The sequence below is a fragment of the Piliocolobus tephrosceles genome, chromosome 4, assembly GCF_002776525.5.
Source record: "Piliocolobus tephrosceles isolate RC106 chromosome 4, ASM277652v3, whole genome shotgun sequence".
NCBI classification, from domain to species: domain Eukaryota; kingdom Metazoa; phylum Chordata; class Mammalia; order Primates; family Cercopithecidae; genus Piliocolobus; species Piliocolobus tephrosceles.
Window position 1 is genome coordinate 31,774,120 of NC_045437.1, and position 19,922 is coordinate 31,794,041.

The 19,922-nt window shown below is 36.0% G+C and overlaps 1 protein-coding gene across 2 annotated transcripts in view; it reads right to left on the reverse strand.

The window, feature by feature from the left end:
* ZFR (zinc finger RNA binding protein) overlaps window positions 1-19,922 on the reverse strand; it is a 90,186-nt gene that overhangs the window by 20,691 nt on the left and 49,573 nt on the right. For both annotated transcript variants that reach the window (XM_023216549.1, XM_023216548.1), the window contains 7 exons: window positions 19,380-19,525; window positions 14,443-14,605; window positions 12,646-12,851; window positions 11,702-11,852; window positions 9,672-9,813; window positions 4,227-4,324; window positions 3,273-3,368 (listed from right to left, as the gene is read on the reverse strand). In XM_023216549.1, the coding sequence (XP_023072317.1) occupies window positions 3,273-3,368; window positions 4,227-4,324; window positions 9,672-9,813; window positions 11,702-11,852; window positions 12,646-12,851; window positions 14,443-14,605; window positions 19,380-19,525 (1,002 nt within the window). The remainder of the gene's footprint in view (window positions 1-3,272; window positions 3,369-4,226; window positions 4,325-9,671; window positions 9,814-11,701; window positions 11,853-12,645; window positions 12,852-14,442; window positions 14,606-19,379; window positions 19,526-19,922) is intronic.

A 19,922-nucleotide genomic window follows, 5' to 3' on the forward strand; every position in this document is an offset into this window, starting at 1 on the left:
AAACACCCTGTGAAGTGCATGGGTGACTCAAAGAAGGCCTGGGTAGGACCAATCTGCAGTGCTAAAAATCCAGATTGCAAGAGTGGCCCAGACGCAGTGGTGTTGAGAGTCTATTCATACAAGTAACAAAACATGGACTTACAACAACAGAGATAGCTTCAAGGACACCCTGGGTGGGTAGAGGGAACCAAAGTCTAAGAAAGCAGGAAGCAGGATGATGACGTACATTTCCATACATTTTTAAAATCTGGGACAGGTGCGGTGGCTCACGCCTGTAATCCCAGCACCTTGGGAGGCTGCGGCAGGTGGATCACTCGAGGTCCGGAGTTCTAGGCTACCCTGGCCAACATGGTGAAACCTTGTCTCTACTAAAAATGCCATCAGCCAGGCGTGGTGGTGCACGCCTGTAATCCCAGCTATGTGGGAGGCTGAGGCAGGAGAATCACCTGAACCCGGGAGGTGGAGGTTGCCATTGACCCAAGAAAGCACCGCTGTACTCCAGGCTGGGGTACAGAGCAAGAGACTCCATTTCAAAAATAAAATAAATAAATAAATAAATAAATTTGAAGCTATACAATGCCTACAAATTATTGTATTTAAAATCTATTAAGAATCAAACAAATTCCAAACACCTAAATACTGAAACACCCACATTGTAATTTTGCTCCCATCTGGCAAATGCTTTACTGGCTAGTCTAATCAATGACACAAAGAAGAATTAAAAGCAAACAAGCAAGCAAAAAACAAACAAAAAAACCCCAAAACAAACAAACCAGAGAGAGAGAAAGAATAAAGATACAAAAACATTAAAAAAAATCCTAAAATAGTGTAACTCTATTGAATGGGTTGATTTTTTAAGGGAAATATAAATTGCCAAAATTAACCACAAGAGAGAGACTAATTACAATAGAAGAAATTGAGAAAACACTATTCCCTTAAAAGGAACTGGAAAGTGATGATGTCACATCAATTTTTATAAACTTTCAAGAAACAAAGTTTTGATGCTACTAAAACTGCTTCAGAGTTTAAAGAAAAGCTTCTAAATTATTTTTACAGAGTTAAGGATCACTGCTTCTAAATTTGACAGAGAGCACAGAGGCAAAACCTAAATTTATTTCATGTCACTGAGAAATTCCTAAACAAACTAAAACACTTTTCTCATATGTATGAAGACTCACTCCCAGAATGCAAAGGTAGCTCAATATGAAGAAATCTATTTACACAGTATTAACAGGTTGAAGGAGAAAAACTATACATTCATGTTAATAAGACTTGAAAAATTGTGTGATAAAAGTTCAACTTCCTTTACTGATTCAAAACTTAAACTGGAAAAAGATCGATAATTCAATATGACAAGTAAATATCTCAAATAAAAGGCTATATACCGCTATGCTTAATATACTTTATAGACCAGAACATTTTCAGTACAATCAGGAACATACCATACATGTTAAGTAGTATTTCTTTTATTCCGTATTTGTTACTCTAGAATTATCTTTTAATTAAAATAAAAAAAAAAGTATTGGAAAGGCAAAATATCATTTGTAGATATGTCTCAAAGAAAAAAAAGAGATAAGGTCTCATTCTGTAATCCAGGCTGGAGTGCCCTAGCACAGTCACGGCTCACTGTAGACTTGACCTAGGCTCAACAGATCTTCCCACTTCAGTCTCTCCAGTAGCTGAAACCACAAGCACATGCCACCATGCCTGGCTAATTTTTGTATCTTTTCTAGAGAAATGGTTTCACCCTGTTGCCCAGGCTGGTCTCCAACTCCCGGACTCAAGTGATCCTCCTGCCTCGGGCCTCTCAAATAATGGGATTACAAGCATGAGCCACTAGACCATGACTGGTTGATCTTTGATCTATCCATAGTTTTTAAATTAGTTTTTTTTTTTTGAGACAGAGTCTCACTCTGTCACCCAGGCTGGAGTGCAGTGGTACAACCTCGGCTCACTGCAACCTCTGCCCTTTGAGTTCAAGCAATTCTCCTGCCTCAGCCTCCCGAGTAGCTGGGATTACAGGCACCCGCCACCATGCCCAGCTAACTGTATTATTAGTAGAGATGGGGTTTCACTATGTTGGTCAGGCTGGTCTCGAACTCCTGACCTCAGTGATCCACCCAACTCGGCCTCCCAAAGTGTTGGGATTACAGGCGTGTGCCACTGTGCTTGGAGAACACCTTATTTTGCCTATCATATTGTTAACTAAGAAGTGTGATAATATCCCAGAACTATGAGAGTGTAAAAAATATAATCAGTCTAATAGTTTTTTGAAATTTTCAATGACCTAACCTTCTGGTGAAGAATTAGTACATGTTCTTTGACCTTGAAATTTCAGCCCTAGCAACTTATTTTGCCCTCAAAAGCTTAACAATATATACAATGAGGTATAATAAGGATTTAATAGCAAAAGATTTAAACCCAAATGTCTATCAAATGAATATAAGTTAAATAAAATATGGCATGTCCATATAAAGAATGTAGTAGATGTGACTGCCTTTTCAAAGAACTCTAAGATGAGCTTTGTTAAAAGTTTTAAACTACAGTTTTAAACTGTGATAGCAAGGCCATGCTTGTGTTAAAAGAGATTTAAAAAAAAGAGAGAGAGAGAGAACTAAGGTAATCTTGCCTATTCACTCTCATTAATTCAAGTATGGAGTCAATAGGTTTTTTTTTTTTTTTAATGAATCCCTATCTGAATTCTTGCTCTTCAGGAATCAGAGTTTCTAACGGTAATGTACATAAAGATAGAAACATATACTATAATAGGTATAATTTTTTTCTCCTAGAAGAAATCACAGGAGATTAAGATAATCTGCCTTTAAATAAGGTTTCGCTTTCTGTGTTACTGAATTTCCTATTTTTTTGTATTATTTTTGAATTATATATATTTCTGAATTTTTACAGTTCCCAACATACATTATTTAAAAAAAAGTCCCTGCATAAGGAGATTAACAGTTTTTCAGTCTTCTTTATACATTTGTATATTATATGTAAAAATCAACTAATAAATGCTGTAGTATTTTTTAAAAATACTGTGAAAACAACAAAAAGAAAAAAAAAACACAAAGAGAAACATCAATGAAAATCTTTAATTAGTCACATTTGAGAAAATTAAACATTCTAAGACTCCCCCAGGACTTTTCATCCGAAGAGAAAAACTATATTTAGTAAATGCAAATAAGGCTGATAATCATACGTAAACTGAGAGGATAAAAACTGCAGAATTATTTCCTATATGTCTTTATACTATACAGTTACATACTACTTACCCAGCTTGGAAAATCAGACCAAGTTGGAACTCGCTGACAGAGGTCTCGAAGAATGCGTATGATAATCACACAGGACTGCAGACCATTAGCTCTAGCCTTGAGAGCAACACAAAAACCAATTGAATTAATCTTAGAAATACTGAATATATCCCTTGATGAAAAAAAGTTAAAATACCACCGTTCAATGGAAGCTCAGATAAAAACAAAAACAATCACACTTAAAATTGGGTTCAATGAGCTGCCATTTACAGCAGTATTTTATGCCAGGGTTAGTATTTAAAAGCTGGTATTTAGGTCAAAGTAAACAGATTATACAAGAATAATATTTCTTGATCCCCTGTGAACCTTGACCTGTGTTCATTTAAAACAGTAAACTTAAAAAAAAAAAGTCTGCCTACATGAGAAATAAAAGAAAAAGTAAAGAGCTAAAAAGTTTGTCTAGGGACTGAAAGGTTAAGGAAATCTGTTTGGTTTCCCTTCTGTGCCTTTGCATGACTGCAAAGTCACTAAACCAAACAGCTGCTTCCTCACCTTTCACTCCCTACACTTATTAACTTAGAGAAAGAGGGGGAAAAAAATCTTAAAACTATACACAAAGCTTTAAACACATATTCCATTATTTAAAGCAAAGTTAATCTGCAGCCTTATGGAATATAATATATATACACAAACATGTGATGTTCCTAAACAAGTCAACTTGAAATATAGCCACTAAAAATAAAAAATAAAAAAACCCCAACTACAAAACATTCCCCAAACCTAGGTTCATTGTCAAATTAATAATAACTGCAATATGCAGATCATCATACCCAGCTTTCTATGTTAACATATTTTCTGATATTTAAAATAGTATCGCTTGGGCAGTCTTTTGAAATGTTTAAGCACAGTTAAACATGTTGTACTGAACTACTCTCTCATAAGGCTACAAGAAAAAAGTAAAATGATGTTCCGAACCTGGAACCACTTAGCGTGGCGTAGAGCAGCCAGAGCGTCAAGGCATTTTTGCCTGTCCAAGACGTCCGGTGGGTCTTTCACCATACCCGAGGTTACATCTAAAATGGATTGAATTGGCAAAATGCAGTGAGGAATGGGTGTTTGACCAGGTGAGCAAGACACTTCCTTAAGGTAGCATCAGTGTCACATGAGCCATTTGAGAGCTTGTCAGCACTTTAATATACCCACGGAGATATTTTCAACAAATTTACATAATCCAATATGAGGGACAAAAGAAAGGTTAACTTAAACTCTTAATTTAGTAATATAATAAACAATCTCTGGAAATATAAACCCTACCCACCAAAACGAAATCTGAAGGAAAGATTACTGGACACAGTGCACTAGCACAAAGACAACAAGACAAGAGGGAACACAAAAATCCACCTTAATAAATGAGAATGTACAATAAACTACTGAGTTTGTTCAGTACTCTAAATGGTCCTAAGTTATTCTGGAGCTAATATAACAAAGAACTGATGATAAATATAGAATGCTTAATAGTTGTAGTTACAGAAAAAAATGAAGAACCCAAAACAGGCATTTCTTTTTGTTTTTTGAAACGGAGTGTCACTCTGTTGCCCAGGCTGGAGTGCATGATCTCGGATCACTGCAACCTCTGCCTCCTGGGTTCAAGCGATTCTCCTGTCTCAGCCTCCCAAGTAGCTGGGATTACAGGTGTGCACCACTACGCCCGGCTAATTTTTTGTATTTTTAGTAGAGATGAGGTTTCACCATATTGGCCAGGCTGTTTTTTAACTCCTGACCTCAAGCCTCGGCCTCCCAAAGTGCTAGGATTACAGGCATGAGCCACTACGCCCCGCCCAAAACAGGCATTTCTAAAAGTTTAACGCTCTCCCTTCCACAGGAAAATTTTAGTTATCAGAGTATGAAATACCCTTTAAAATTTAAAGTTCCCATAAAGTATTTCAAAAAATGATAGAAGAGAAACAATAGGCAAGGCAGAACAGGGAATAGGAACTAGCATGGTTAAACAGAATTAAGAGTGGAAAAGATGCAACAAACAGCATCCTGTGATGATAGATGTGTAGGGTCTTTAAGCTAATTAAAACATAAATGAGCTACACAAAAGTTGAGAATATATGAAACTAAACCAGGACAAGAAGCTAACTTTACATTAGTAAGTCATTCATAAAAGTAGACAAAGGGCTATCTTTATATCCATCTAAACATCTGTAAAATGTGTATATTAACAGCAGATCTGCTAATCAAGCTATTAATAAGCAAATGGCAATTATTCCAATCTAATTCACAGCTCTCAGTGATTTAAATAGTATATTTTCTCAATATAGAAAAATTATATTATCTATTAAATATAATAGTCCTTTGGAAATTATGAGGCATTCAGAATAGTTTAATAATTGAGTATATAAAACGAATATGGACAAAAGAAAAAATACATGATAAAAGTAAGAAAAAGTGAATTATCTTAAGAGTACTAGTTGCAGTTCTGGTCAAGTTACTCATATCTCATTACAAGCATTCAGGTATCTTAAAAGATAACTTGTTCTTATTTTGAGTAGATGACATATAAAAAACATATTTTGAAACTGACAGAATTCCATTCTCTAAGGTTTCTTTTTCTTAGTTTTTTACTCCTCAAGTAATCAGATGAAAATCTGTGTCCACAGATTTTTCAGAAGATATATTTAGAGGAAAGACTTACAGATAATCAAGGAAAACTGTGTGGCATTTTGAGAATAAACACTAAAAGAGGAATTTGGTGCTAAAAAGAAGCTATCAAGACAAAAATATTAGTACTCTCAAAACTTGTAAGACCAACTACTGAACCTAGAAATAACCTGAACATAAGAAATGAACTATTCTGTTAGGAATAGATAAGGAAAAGGGACACAAGAAAGCACAGCTAACTATGAAGTTTTAAAAAAGAAAAAAAGGCCAGGCGCAGTGGCTCACACCTGTATTCCTAGCACTTTGGGAGGCTGAGCCAAGTGAATCATCTGAGGTCAGGAATTCAAGACCAGCCTGGCCAACATGGTGAAACTCCATCTCTACTCAAAAATACAAAAATTAGCTGGGCGTGGTGGCATGTGCCTGTGGTCCCAGGTACTCAGCTACTTGGGAGGCTGAGGCATGAGAATTGCTTGAACCTGGGAGGTGGAGGTTGCAGTGAGCTGAGATTGTGCTGCTGCACTCCAGCCTGGGTGACACAGCGACTGTCTCAAAAACAAAACAAAACAAAACAAAACAAAACAAAACAAAACAAAATCCCTCACACACAAAAAAGAAAAAGCTGACTTCCCCAAAGCAGTAGTGTAACATGCTAAAGGACCTCTTTCTATGTCCCTTATTTACTTACATTTGCTAAAGCTAGAATACAAATAGGTGACAATGTGCAATCTCTTTCTAAAATGTTTCTAAATTTCTAATGTTAATTCAAAGTTTTATTTCCTCCAATATGCAAGAAAATTTTGTTTTGCACATAAGCATTCATAACTTTGGAAATTTTAATCCATGATATAAATTCAAAGATGTCAAGACACCTATTGCAATTTTTTTTTTGAGATGGAGTTTCACTCTTGTCGCCCAGGCCAGAGTGCAATGGCATGATCTCGGCTCACTGCAACCTACACCTCTCAGGTTCAAGCAATTCTCCTGCCTCAGCCTCCTGAGTAGCTGGGATTACAGGCGCCTGCCACCACGCCCAGCGAATACCTACTGCAATTTAAAAACAAATTACAGCTATAAGTAGAAAATTTTTGTTAAATTTAGTGTGGATTTTTGTACCCATTTTCTATTTCAAGTAGATTAACCCCTTAGATATATTCTGCTAAAATCATACTTGTTGCCTAACACCCAGTTAACAAAGCAAAACAAAAACCAGTTAATTTATAAAAACAAAATGCTAATTCTTGTTCTACATGAATGTATTTCACAGATTTTAAGGGGTTAATCACCAATTAGAAGACATGCTGTGTCCACACTATTTTATGATTAAACGTTAATGGAATATATTAATTCAAATTAACATGGTCATGTAAAATATATAACCCACTCAACCATTTAAAAACTAGTGTGAACACTGCTCAATTCTAGAAGAGACGAAGACAAAACAAAACAGTCACACAAAGGACAATAAGTGCCAGGCTCTGCATCCAAAATCCCTCCTTTATCAAATGGCAGATGTGACACTGAGCTTTTGAAAACCTTGGTCAAAAATCCTTCCGATGTCTTGGCAGCAACCCCTGACAGGATCAATCCCCTCTGTTAGAAGGCTTTGGGCCGGGCCTGATAAGCTACAGGTGGGAAAAAACACACACAATACTTAACTTGCTGCAGAAAAGATTCTGTAGCAAGGGTTAGAGCATTCTGAACATTTCAAGCTTAAAGTCAATTAAATGTTTACTTAATGTTTAACTGTCAAACACAGTATCATAAAACAGATCTGTCATGCGTTTAACAGTTATTTGGACAATGTAATCATTTCCTTTATTAAATAATTTTTGGTATTAAAAAGGACCATTATGCATTAAAGAGGCTACCACACAATGCGCAAGTAGTAACTCTCATGATTCACAATTGTTCTTCCGGCAAAGCCTTCCTTAACCCCTGTACTAACTTCCCAAAGCAAGCTATAGCCTTTAAATGATTTTAAGACACAGAGCACTGGGAGCTGCAGTGAGAGAGAATACATACCGTTATTCTGCAGCAAGAAAGAAGCAATCTTCATAATGAAGCTAAAGACATGGTTTACTGCAGTTATCTGCAGCAAGGAACACTATCAATGTTTCTACACTTTGACACATCCAACTTTTCAGCTCAGTGTCTTGAAGCAAAATCTCTCCATTTTGGACTGACCATTTTCCTCGTCATATTTATGAAATTCAGAACAATAATTCTAACTCAAGTCTGGGTCAGACAAAAATATAATTTTGTTTCCTTTAGGAGGGATAGGTTATCAAATAATTTACTGCAAATATGATACTATTCACTTTAGACTTTTACAACATAAAATGGCTTGATACTGTACAAATTTAATAAAGTATAAATATAACTGAACAAAATGTATTCTGAAATAAAGTTAAATGGTTATAATTTTACACTAAATATAGCAACATTTATAATATATCATATCAGTTTTATCAAATCCCATATGCTGTTATGACCTGACCAGATTGACTCAGGAACTGTTTCTCCAGCAACACCCATGGCCAGACCTTGAGTAGAAACTCACGTTCACATAAGAAAATCCTTTACACAAAACTCATTTAAGATGCAAAGCTTAAGATATAAATATCATCTGATTATGGTATACATGCAAAGTATGTAAAATTAGACATCTCCCAATGGCATTTTTGGTAAAATGTTCTTTTCCTGGGTTGTGAAAAGCCCAGTGTCTTAAAAAAATTGCTCCAAGAAAACAAATTTAAAGAAACAGTAATTGAGAGACTACTGATGCTATTTTATACAAATTAATTTTAATATTAAGTATGTAGTACCCTCTTCCTCCTCAACCTGTATCACAAAGAAATATTAGTGTAGACTGTTACTTCATACTCAACAAGATGTATAAAAACATGAAAGGAAACAAAGTAAATTTTATCTGACCCATAAAACAACAGAACCAACATACTGCAGACACTGATCATGCTTTTCAGCTTAAAAGCTTTTGAAGCTCTGAAAATGTTACACAATAGTCCCTAAAGCAACATTGCTGGCACCAGCAGGATTTCATATTCTATAGTTGTAAATTAAGTTTAAAAACCCTGAATTGTGCTGTGACTCACTATCTACATTTACACAGTTTATTTTTCAGTATCTCAAGTGTGATATTAGGGTCAAATGTCCAAATCCTCCTGCATTAGGATGTTCTGCATTTATGAAAGCGCTCCAAGCCAAAGAGCAACCTCAGAGAACTAGAAATATTTACCACAGGACAAGCCAAATCCACTATCACATATCTAAAAATGCCTCTTAAAAATATAAGTGTTATGAATACTTAGCCAATTTTGTGAAAACTCTTGTCTTTTTTGTAAGACAAGGCAAGAGCAAAAACTTCTTAATGCCAAGTTAAAGTTGTGTCCCCCTAGTCACTAGCAACATTTTAAAACCATTTTTTCATGCATTGACTATGCCAGTAAAAATAATTTTGAAGTTTTTTTCCAGAAATCTGAGGTTAGCAAGAAAAGAAAGAAATCAAGAAAATCAATCATACCATAGTGTTTTATATAAAAATACATCACTAAAAAGAGCATTTACTCTGTGGGAAATTAACTTAGGCAAAACCGGTTGCTAAATAAGTAAAATCTATCAAATTCACGTGTAATGCCAGCATGTTGCCTTCTAGGGCTTAATACCATCTTAAAGAGTAGATAAGTTAAAAAAAAAGTTAATAGAAAGTAAAAAGTTTAATGGCTTTCCAACCTCCTTCCCTCATGTTCTCTTCTCGAATAATTGGAGAAGTCAGGGTGATAGTGACTTGCATTTTGGGTTCCACACATGAATTCAAAATTATTGCCGCTTCAGATACAGCACATTTTATGTCATACTTCTCAGGGCTTATAACCTGTGTAATGAAGATTATAAGAAACAAATGGGATTGGATCTGTTGTATTAACAAACAAAAGCAGTTTCATTATGGCTCTTTCACTCTCTCACTACCCTAACCATTCTATATGAGGACTAGATCATATACTGCTCCTTCTAGGAAGCACTGCCATACATGCCAGTATTATTAGTCTTACTTTCAACTTTCAGAATTCTGTGTTGAATATTTACCATTGTTTGTACTGTGAGTTATTTGTACATACGCACGTCTTAGATGATAAATTCTTGGATAAAAGAAACACTGCCATATTTATAACATATTTGCATAATTTGAATGAAGCTAAAATAGCCACCTGACCTTAAAAGGAGCTACAATTTAACTATTCTCATATTGTACATTTTCTGTGAAATCCTCATTTTATCAGGGAGCAAAAAGTCTCAGTCAATATCCAGAAAAACTAGGATTTGCTGTAATTTGGTAGACACATAAGCTCCATTTTATATGAACAAATTAAGACTCTACAAAAACTACATACCAGTATTTACAGTATAGTATCTAGGTTTAAATCCTAGCTCTAATAGTTTACCAGTGATGCGATGCTAGGCAAATTATTTAACTACCTTGCATCTATTTCTGTAAGATGGAGAAAATAATTGTACCTAACCTATAGGGTGGCTGGAAGATTAAATGAATCAACTATATAAAGCACTTAATATAGTATTATGTAAGTATTAACTATAAATTAATTTTAGTTCACTTGCTTATCCACTTGAAGAGTATTCTACTTTTAGCTTAACTGGCTGTTAGCTATTTAGTTATGATATATTCCCTGGTTTGCAATTTTACTAAGCACCACAAATAGGATCAAGATGTTTATCACAAATTCTATGATTCTTCCAAGGCCTCCAAACCTTTTCTTTTCCCCCTTCATTGCCCTAGCAGCCTCAACAGGAGTACGAAGTAACACACAACAAAGCCAATTCTGCTGGCTCCTGATAATTAAAAAAAATACTCATCTACAATAAAAAATTTCCCATCTGGAATAATAATAATATAAAACAAGCAACAGCAAGTGCCAGAGTTGTCAGAGTTTTAAGTTTAATAGTGTGCTTCACTGTCCCTTTTGTCATCGGCTGCTCTGTTACAGTAAGGTACTGCTCTAATTCACTACTGCAGAACACACATTACCAATGAAATCTGATTCCTTGAATTTAGAATGCTTCATTAAATTGCAAGTTTTATACCCTCAATTATTAAAGGAATCACTACTTTAAATCTCATTCTGATAAGCTAATATATAAAATTTTTATAAACTTAAGCTTAACAGAAAGTTTGCTTTTGTAGGACCCAAATAAAATATTCTATTAGTTTTGCATTGCCATGTTTTGCTGGATGGAGATAAGAGAAGTATTTCCTACCATTATAAACATGTAGAAAACTGAAAATATTCACAATATAACTGGGGAAATTCAAATCAGAAAGACTACTTTAGTTACTATATTAAAAGCATTCAACTAAATAGGCAAGAGGTTCATGAATTTAAAAAATTTAACCTTGCTACACATGGGATTTTATTTTTAAAATCACTTTGTCCTAACAACTGCCTTCTTATGATTCAAGTCTTGGAAAAAGAACAAGAAAAGGAAGGCATTTGCTGCAATTTTACATTTTTAAATACATCAGCAAGATGGCTTCATGCCAAATACAATCACTATAAAACCTAAAAAAGATGGAAGTAGAAAATAGTTTCATCAGTTTGCACAATCAAACAAAAAAACTCAATACAGAAAGTCAAGCCAAAATTTTAAACGCTGGCTGGCTTAGGTTTAAACTGAAGCACAGTCAGTCCTGCCAAAAACTTCTAAACCAGACAAGGGGTAAAAATTAACATTTCCATAATACTTACAGCAAGCTGTTTGGGTAGGTTTTCTGCAATACGGCTTAATAATGTCTTTGAAGGTTTCTCTGAGCACAGCAAAACAAGGTTGACATTTCTATCTCCTCGGAGAAGTAATCCTTTTGCCAATACTCCCACTCGCAAAACTCCTTTCAAAGCTCTGCAGTAAAATAAAATTATATTATGATATTTCTCTGCTTAACCAGAAGCATAATATTCTGTAAACATACAATAGTAAGTGAAATAACTTTTATACCATTAAAATTTCCATCAACTGCAGTAGAAAGACATCTAGCATTTTTAGAACTATACTTCATTTAAGCAATGTGGATTAAAAAAAAAAAGAGCTAAGTTCTTTACAGAAAGACAACTGCAAAGCAATGGACATTAACACTTCTGTTTCTTATTTCACAAGTCAGAATAATAAGAGTCATGTTTAATGTAATACAAAAATATTTTCAAATGGTAAAAGGAAAATAAAAAGTTACAGCTAATAATGCAAACTTGATATACAGACATTGCTAAAGCTTAGGCTTAATCAGGCTTTACAGTCAGTGCTTTAAGGGAATAGTTATTAAAACAAAGACTGAGTGTGGGGCAGAAGCAACAAATAAATCAAAAGAGAAAAACTGCAGCTGAATACAACTGTAGAACTATAATGGCTGCTTTGAAATACTCAAAATAGTTTATTTGAGTTAAATTTAATTAAATTTAACATTTAATTAAACTTAAAATGAGTACAATTACAAGGTTAGAGACCACATGTGTCCGTGGAACTGTGTATTTCTATTTTTGCAAGCAGCAGCTGAATACATGAAGTATCTAACACAGGCATGGTTAAAATACATAGAACTCACACCAGAGTTATCAGTCATAAGCTATATTTCAAATGTAAGAAGTCCACGTAAGAAAAACCAAAATTATAGACATGGTAAATAACTTTCAAAACACACCTGTCTTTACCTCCCTCTTTCTTATCATCTCCCTCTTTGTTCTTGTTCTTCTCATGTTCAGACAAACTGTCTGAAACTAGTTTTAAAGCACGTTCAGTAATAGAAACAATTTTCTGAACTGCCTGTAACTCCTCTTCAGTTGGATAAATGGTGGCATGTTTTGTCATTACATAACGGTCATCAGATGAGTCAGGACGACGCAAGGGCTGCAGAGAAACAAAGTTGCTCAATTTAAAAAAATGTTTCCTGAGCAAAAGCAAATGATATTTTTCAACTACACATATTTGTTGTATCTTCTCAATAAGAAAAGCTTTATCTTCTTTTTCCATTTCAGTAAAAACGAAAATGCAAACTATGGAAAGTTATACCATCAAGACTATATGTATGTATGCATGCACGCATGTATACCCACTTTGCCTTTGCCTCAAAACAAGTAACATTATAATACATATAAACCTAAAGCTATGAAAATGCTCTTTACTCAACTTTAAAAACCAGTGATTCTGAAACTTTGCTTTCAGTAATTTAAGTCTTACAACTGTCAACCCTCTGAGCAAAGATAAATGAGAGAACAGGTTAAAGAAGAGAAGTCTATTTTTTTTCTTGTAACTGCTCTATAGAGAAACAAATCTTGTTTTCGGTAGACTGAACCTACACAAGATGTCCCTTTTACCCAGCTTCTGTACAACATAAACTCTCAAGATGCAGATTTTTCCTACAGTCTTAATAACATCAACTCTGGGGCTTATCTTAAACCATTTTATCTACCCCTTATCTTCCACTCAATTTAGAAGTAGTAGGTTTTAGATGGTCAAAACTGGAGTAAGGAAAAAAAGATTCTAAGCCACTGGTAATGGAAAAAGAAGAATAAATTTCTTTTTATTAAAAATAGACACTGGGTCTCACCATGTTGCCCAGGCTAGTCTTGAACTTCTGGCATCAAGCCATCCTTTCACCTTGGTCTTCCCAAAGTAGACTGGGGTTATAGGCATGAGCCACTGCACCCAGACCAGTAAGAATAAATCTAAAGACAAAGCAGTTGCCTTTGACATCAGTTGTTCCTGACAGGTATAGCAACTCATGCCTATGTCCCAGCTACTCGGGAAGCTGAGGCTGCGGTGAGCTATGATCATGCCACTGCACTCCAGAGGAAAAATAAGAAACAAGAAAAAAAATTAGTTGTTCCTGCTAATGTAAGGAAAACCAAAGGCAGGAGTCTCATGTGAAAGAACAGTTGGCATAAAAAGCTCTGTTCCCATTTAGCGTATACTGAAAATAAGAAAGATTCCCAGAAACTCTATGAGGTCCTTATACAGAAGACACAGGAAACCTGTATTTCCTTCCTGTAAAAAATGGAGGAAAGATCCTAAATCACATTAAAAACTTGTATCAAGCTGGGTGCAGTGGCTCATGCCTGTAATCCCAGCATTTTGGGAGGCCCAGGCGGACGGATCTCCTGAGGTCAGGAGTTCAAGACCAACCTGGCCAACATGGTGAAACTCTATCTCCACTAAAAATACAAAAATTAGCCAGGTGTGGTGGTGAGCGCCGTAATCCCAGTTACTTGGGAGGCTGAGGCAGGAGAATTGCTTGAACCTGGGAAGTGCAGGTTGCATGCAGTGAGCCAAGATCACACCACTGCACTCCAGCCTGGGCGACACAGCAAGACGCTGTCTCAAAAAAACTGTCAAGATTACAAGATTATTAAGTCTAAAAATTAGCCCCTTCAAAATTGTTTTCTTCTAATGGTGAACCAGTCAAACTTTCACCCCTTATATCACCAATGTGGATACTCACTGCAGGCCCCTGAGGCTGAGGAGGCATGCCTGGTCGGACTCCCAGAAGGCCTAATGGGCCTGGAGGACCATGAGGATAACCTCCATCAGGCATTCGGCGGCGATCATCCCAATGATGCTGTTCTTCCTCCATTCTTCTCCAGTACATGTCCTCTTCATAACGTCTGAAACATAAATGACATTATAAGCGTATGAGGAAAAATACAGCGCAAGAACTTGCATCAACAGTGACAATAAAAAGCAATAAAAAACCCCACCCACATCAGCCTAGCTAAAATTTCTTCCCAAATGTATCTAATTTTCCATGTTTGCTTTCATTGCAAAGTAAATGAAAGAGAAAAGACAGCATGAGAGAACAAAGAGAAAAGCCGAAGAAAATTTCAGCCTGAGGAAAAAGTAAAAAGAACAGGCATCAGAAACCTCAGTTTCTTACAGTCTCTCTCCTGCTTTAAGTATGAACTGGAAACCCAATGCCACCTAAATGAGGCAGGCCAACACTGTGAGTAAATGACCTGAAGTGCACATATCACATTTGGGAATTTTCTTCATGTCCTCAAAGAAACATGCTCTTTCCTATGTCTCTACTATGAAGAAAAACAGTGCAAGGCAGTAATAAATGGCAAATCATAGTCAGTCTTACTGTTGGGGACACATTAAGGGTGTTCGGAATTATGGTAAAATAGAAAGAGCATGTTCTGGCTAGAGATAATAGCCGCTGCAACTCAGCTCCTATTAATTGTTGCCATAAGGGAATACAATAGTCCCCACCATCCTCATCACTGTGGTTTCAGTTACCTATGGTCAACCACGGTATACAAATATTGAACAGAATGTTCCAGAAAGAAACGATTCATAGGTTTTAAATCTTGTGCCATTTTGAGCAGTGTGATGAAATCTTGCGTTGTCTGGCTCCATCCCACCTGTGAATCATCCCTTTGTCCAGCATATCCACACAGTATACACCCTACTAGCCTATGAGTTCTTTAGTAACTATCACTGTTATCAGATGGAAAACATATAGTATATACAGGGTTTGGTACAACCTGTGATTTTCGGTATCCACTGGAGGTCTTGGAACGCAACCCCCTTGGACAAGGGGGGACTGCTGTACAGGCTGTATTGCTGAGGTCACCAGGATTTTTGTGAAACTTCATGGTTGCTGGTTCAGATTACAAAATACTATGCATACCAAATATAACACCTCTGAGCTGAACTCAGAATGTTAGGAGCTAGTGTATAGCCTCTGCTTTACTGACCAACATTTGTAGAATCTATTCTTCTTTTTTTTTTCTTTAACAATCTCCTCCCCTCTGCCCTTCCAGTTCTTTCCTCACTTTCAACTTCAAACTAGGATACCAATAATTCCCAAGGGAAACCATGTGTCTACAGCAAATTCTGTTAACAATTAGGTTAAGGTTTGACTAAAGTAATCTGTTAAAACAAACAAGTGTGCTTCCTGACTACCATTAAAGAAACTACCAATTTCCTCAGGTTGGGAATAAGCAGCGTTTTTTTTTTTCTTTCTTAAACTGGCAGAGTCCCACTCTGTTGCCCAGTGCAGTGGGTGGCATGATTACCGGTCTCTACAGCCTTGACCTCACACGATTAGCTGATCCTCCCACCTCAGCCTCCCAAGCAGATGGGAATACAGGCGTGCACCACCATGCCCGGCTAATTCTCCTATTTTTTGTAGAGATGGGGTCTTGTCATGTTGCCTAGGCTGGTCTCAAACTCCTGGGCTCAAGTGATTACCTGCCTTGGCCTCCCGAAGTGCCGGGATTACAGGCAGTGAGCCACCGGGCCCAGCCAGCAGCGCTTTTTAGGATCAGCCAACTATGGACTGACAGAAACCATTCTTCTATCTATGCTATTTAGGTTTTGAGGAAAAAATGAATAAAAATAGCTTAAAGGTTCTGGAAAATCCTGTTCATTCCAGTTTCTAATAGTGTACTGTTGTTGCTAACAACGTTTAAGTCAAATGAGGGCAGGGACCTTTATCCATTGTTTACCAATTTGTGCTTACCACCTAATACAGTTCCTGGCACATTGTGAATGCTTAATAAATAGTTGATATTATCGGTGAAAGAGGAAAACACTGTATAATCTAGCTATAGAGGAGAATTTCCAATATGTTACAAAGGCAGAAACTTCATAAAGGACAAAACTGATAAATGTATAAAAATCAAAACTGACACATACATGATAGTAAAAACTATTTAAAGGTAACCCATAAAAAAGGATTAATAACAATGTAAGAAATGTCTGTACAAATCAACAGGTAAGAAAAAACAAGCAATTTACCACAAAAGAAGTATAAAAAGCCAAGCATGAAAACAACTCAAAGTGAAACAAAATGGCTATCACATTTAATTGGTAGAGATTTTATTAAGCTGTAGCAGGGGTTCTCTAGGTGCGATCCAGGGACTCCAGTGGTCCCTGAGTCCCTTTCAGGAGATCCATGGGGTCGAAATTATTTTTACAATAAGGCCAGTCGTGGTGGCTCATACATGTAATTCCAGCACTTTGGGAGACCGAGGCGGGCAGATTACTTGAGGCCAGGAGTTTGAGACCAGCCTGGTCAACCTAGGGAAGCCCCATCCCTACTAAAAATGCAAAAATCAGCCAGGTGTGGTGGCAGGTGCCTGTAATCCCAACTACTTGGGAGGCTGAGGCAAGAGAATCGCTTAAACCCAGGAGGTAGAGGGTGCAGTGAGCCAAGATTGTGCCATTGCACTCCAGCCTCGGCAAGAGTAGGACTCTGTTTTCTTAAAAAAAAAATTATTCTCATATTTTCATTATAAATACTAAGACACGTATTTGCTTTTTCATTCTAAGTGTACAGTGAAATTATCCAGAGGCAACATGTGTTATTCACCACATATGAACACAAAAGCAAACATGAGAATCTTGCTGCCTTCTCTAAAACCAGACATTAAAGAGATATATAAAAATGGAAAACAGCATAACTCTTCCCACTACTCTGTGGAAGAAATAGTTATTAATTTTTTTACTGTATTTTCTTGATTAAATATATTTCATATATTTTAACAAATACACATGTAACCATATTTCAAAAAATAATTAAAATGTCATTTTAAAATGAATTAATAAATATTTAAATTTCTTAGTTTTAAATTTTGTTTTTTTGAGACGGAGTTTTGCTCTTGTTGCCTAGGCTGGAGTACAATGGTGTGATCTCGCCTCACCACAACCTCCTCCTCCTGGGTTCAAGCGAGTCTCCTGCCTCAGCTTCCTGAGTAGCTGGGATTACAGGAACACACCACCACGGCCGGCTAATTCTGTATTTTTAGTAGAGACAGGAATTTCTCCATGTTGGTCAGGCTGGTCTTGAACTCCCGACCTCAGGTGATCCACCCACTTTACCCTCCCAAAATGCTGGGATTACAGGCATGAGCAACTGTGCCCAGCCAGTTTTAATTTTTAATACAGTAAGTCTTGACAGATACAACCACATAAGGACTCTTTGGAGTCCTTGATAACTGAGGATAAAGGATCCTGAGACCAAAAAGTTTGAGAACCACTGGGTTATGCTATCCAGTATAGGCAGACAAATGAGTATCCTTCAAACATTTCCATTTCCAATATTCTATTATTAGCAGCAACTAACAATAATGTATGCACTGATATCGCCTCAATAGGTTCACATACTTGGTGAAAGAAACAAAAAACTGCCTCAAGGAGGGTCAATATATTAATAATTATAATAAGGAAATACTGGAAACTACCTAAATATCTAAACAATAACAAGGATTGGTTATGAAGAAAATTTTACATATGCACAAAAAATACTATGTCCTCACGAAAAAAAAAATCCAAATTTAGTTTTAAAGTTGAAGATATGTAAATGAAAAAAGTGGATTATGAAAATACGTATACGGTATGTTTCTGCTAAAACTGTATTTTAAAAGTTGTACAAAAATATGCACAGTGGCAATATTTGTAATAGCCAAAACGTGGAAACAAGTTGCATGTCCATCAACTAATGAACGAAAACACAAAATGTGGTACATAAGGATGTATTATTCATTATCATTTAGTCATAAAAGAAAATGGAATACTGATACATGCCACGATCTGGATGAACCATGAAAACATGCTAAGTGAACGATGCCAGACACAAAAGACTGCATTAAGCTGATGCAAAAGTAATCGCGGTTTATACCAAATGAATTTATTAATTCAAATCGCCATTTGGCACAAACCACGATTACTTTTGCATTAACCTAATATGACTCCATTTATATGAAATCTCCAGAATAGGCAAATCGACAGAGACAGAAAGGTTAGAGGCTGTCTAGGGCTGGGGCTGGGGGAGATACTTGGTATGGAGGACACATGGATAATTATTGTTAATGGGTTTGTGATTTCTTTTGACGGTGATGAACTGTCTTAAATTGATTGTGGTGATTGTTGCACAACTCTGTAACTGTATAAGTTTAGAAGATATATTTCAATAAAACTTAACATTCATTTTATATCTTTTTATATATATATATAAAAACAAATATTTGAAATATGTTTTCTCAATTCTCCTTCCCTATAGCCACTAAAGTTTCTTAATGGACATTATTAATGTGTAGAATCTATCAAATCTTATATTTCTATCAGGTAACGTATGTTTATTTTGCTTGTTTGAAACCGAGGCACTTACTTATAAAATGAAATATTTCTTCATATGTTTAATTTATAAACGATGCCAATTAAACATATAACTCTAATACCAAGGTCACAGTAAAATATTAGTATAGCCAGTAACAATTTTTATGTATGTCTTTCCCAGACCTAGGATCTTCCTTGAGTGAAAATTGAAAGTAAATAAATCTGGATTGCTTTGAATGGGAGTCATATCCCCAGAATGGCTAAGTTTTTAAGAAAGGTTGAACCACTTACCAGGCTATCAAAAGTTAAACATATTACCTCATTTCCATTCTCCAACGCTCCTCTTCTTCTCGCCTTCGCCAGTACTCTTCCTTCTGCATTTGCTTCCTCATTTTCTCTTCTTGAATCTTTCTTGCTCGAATACTAGGCTTTACTTCTACTTGCAAATCTGGATTTACTTTTTTCTATTAATACAAATAAGACATTAAAAAAACAGCAGCCCCAAAACAATCTACATGTATTTTTAATCATACAATTACACATATTCCTTAATCATGGAGGCTTTTAGTTTCAGGTTTCCCACTAGAGAGTAAAATCAATATAATTAAGGTGAATCAAAGATTCAAAATACATTAATAAAAATTACGTAACTTAGTGCTGACCAACAAAAAGTCATGAAATCCTTAGAAAGACTAATGGATATTTAATTTTACTTTACATTTAACACTTGAACAACAAGGGTTTGAAGTGTGTAAGTACACTTACATCTATGCTGCTGAGTTTCTTCTGCCTCCCCTGAGAGAGTAAGACCAACCCCTCCACTTCCTCAGCCTACTCAACTTGAAGATGATGAGGATGAAG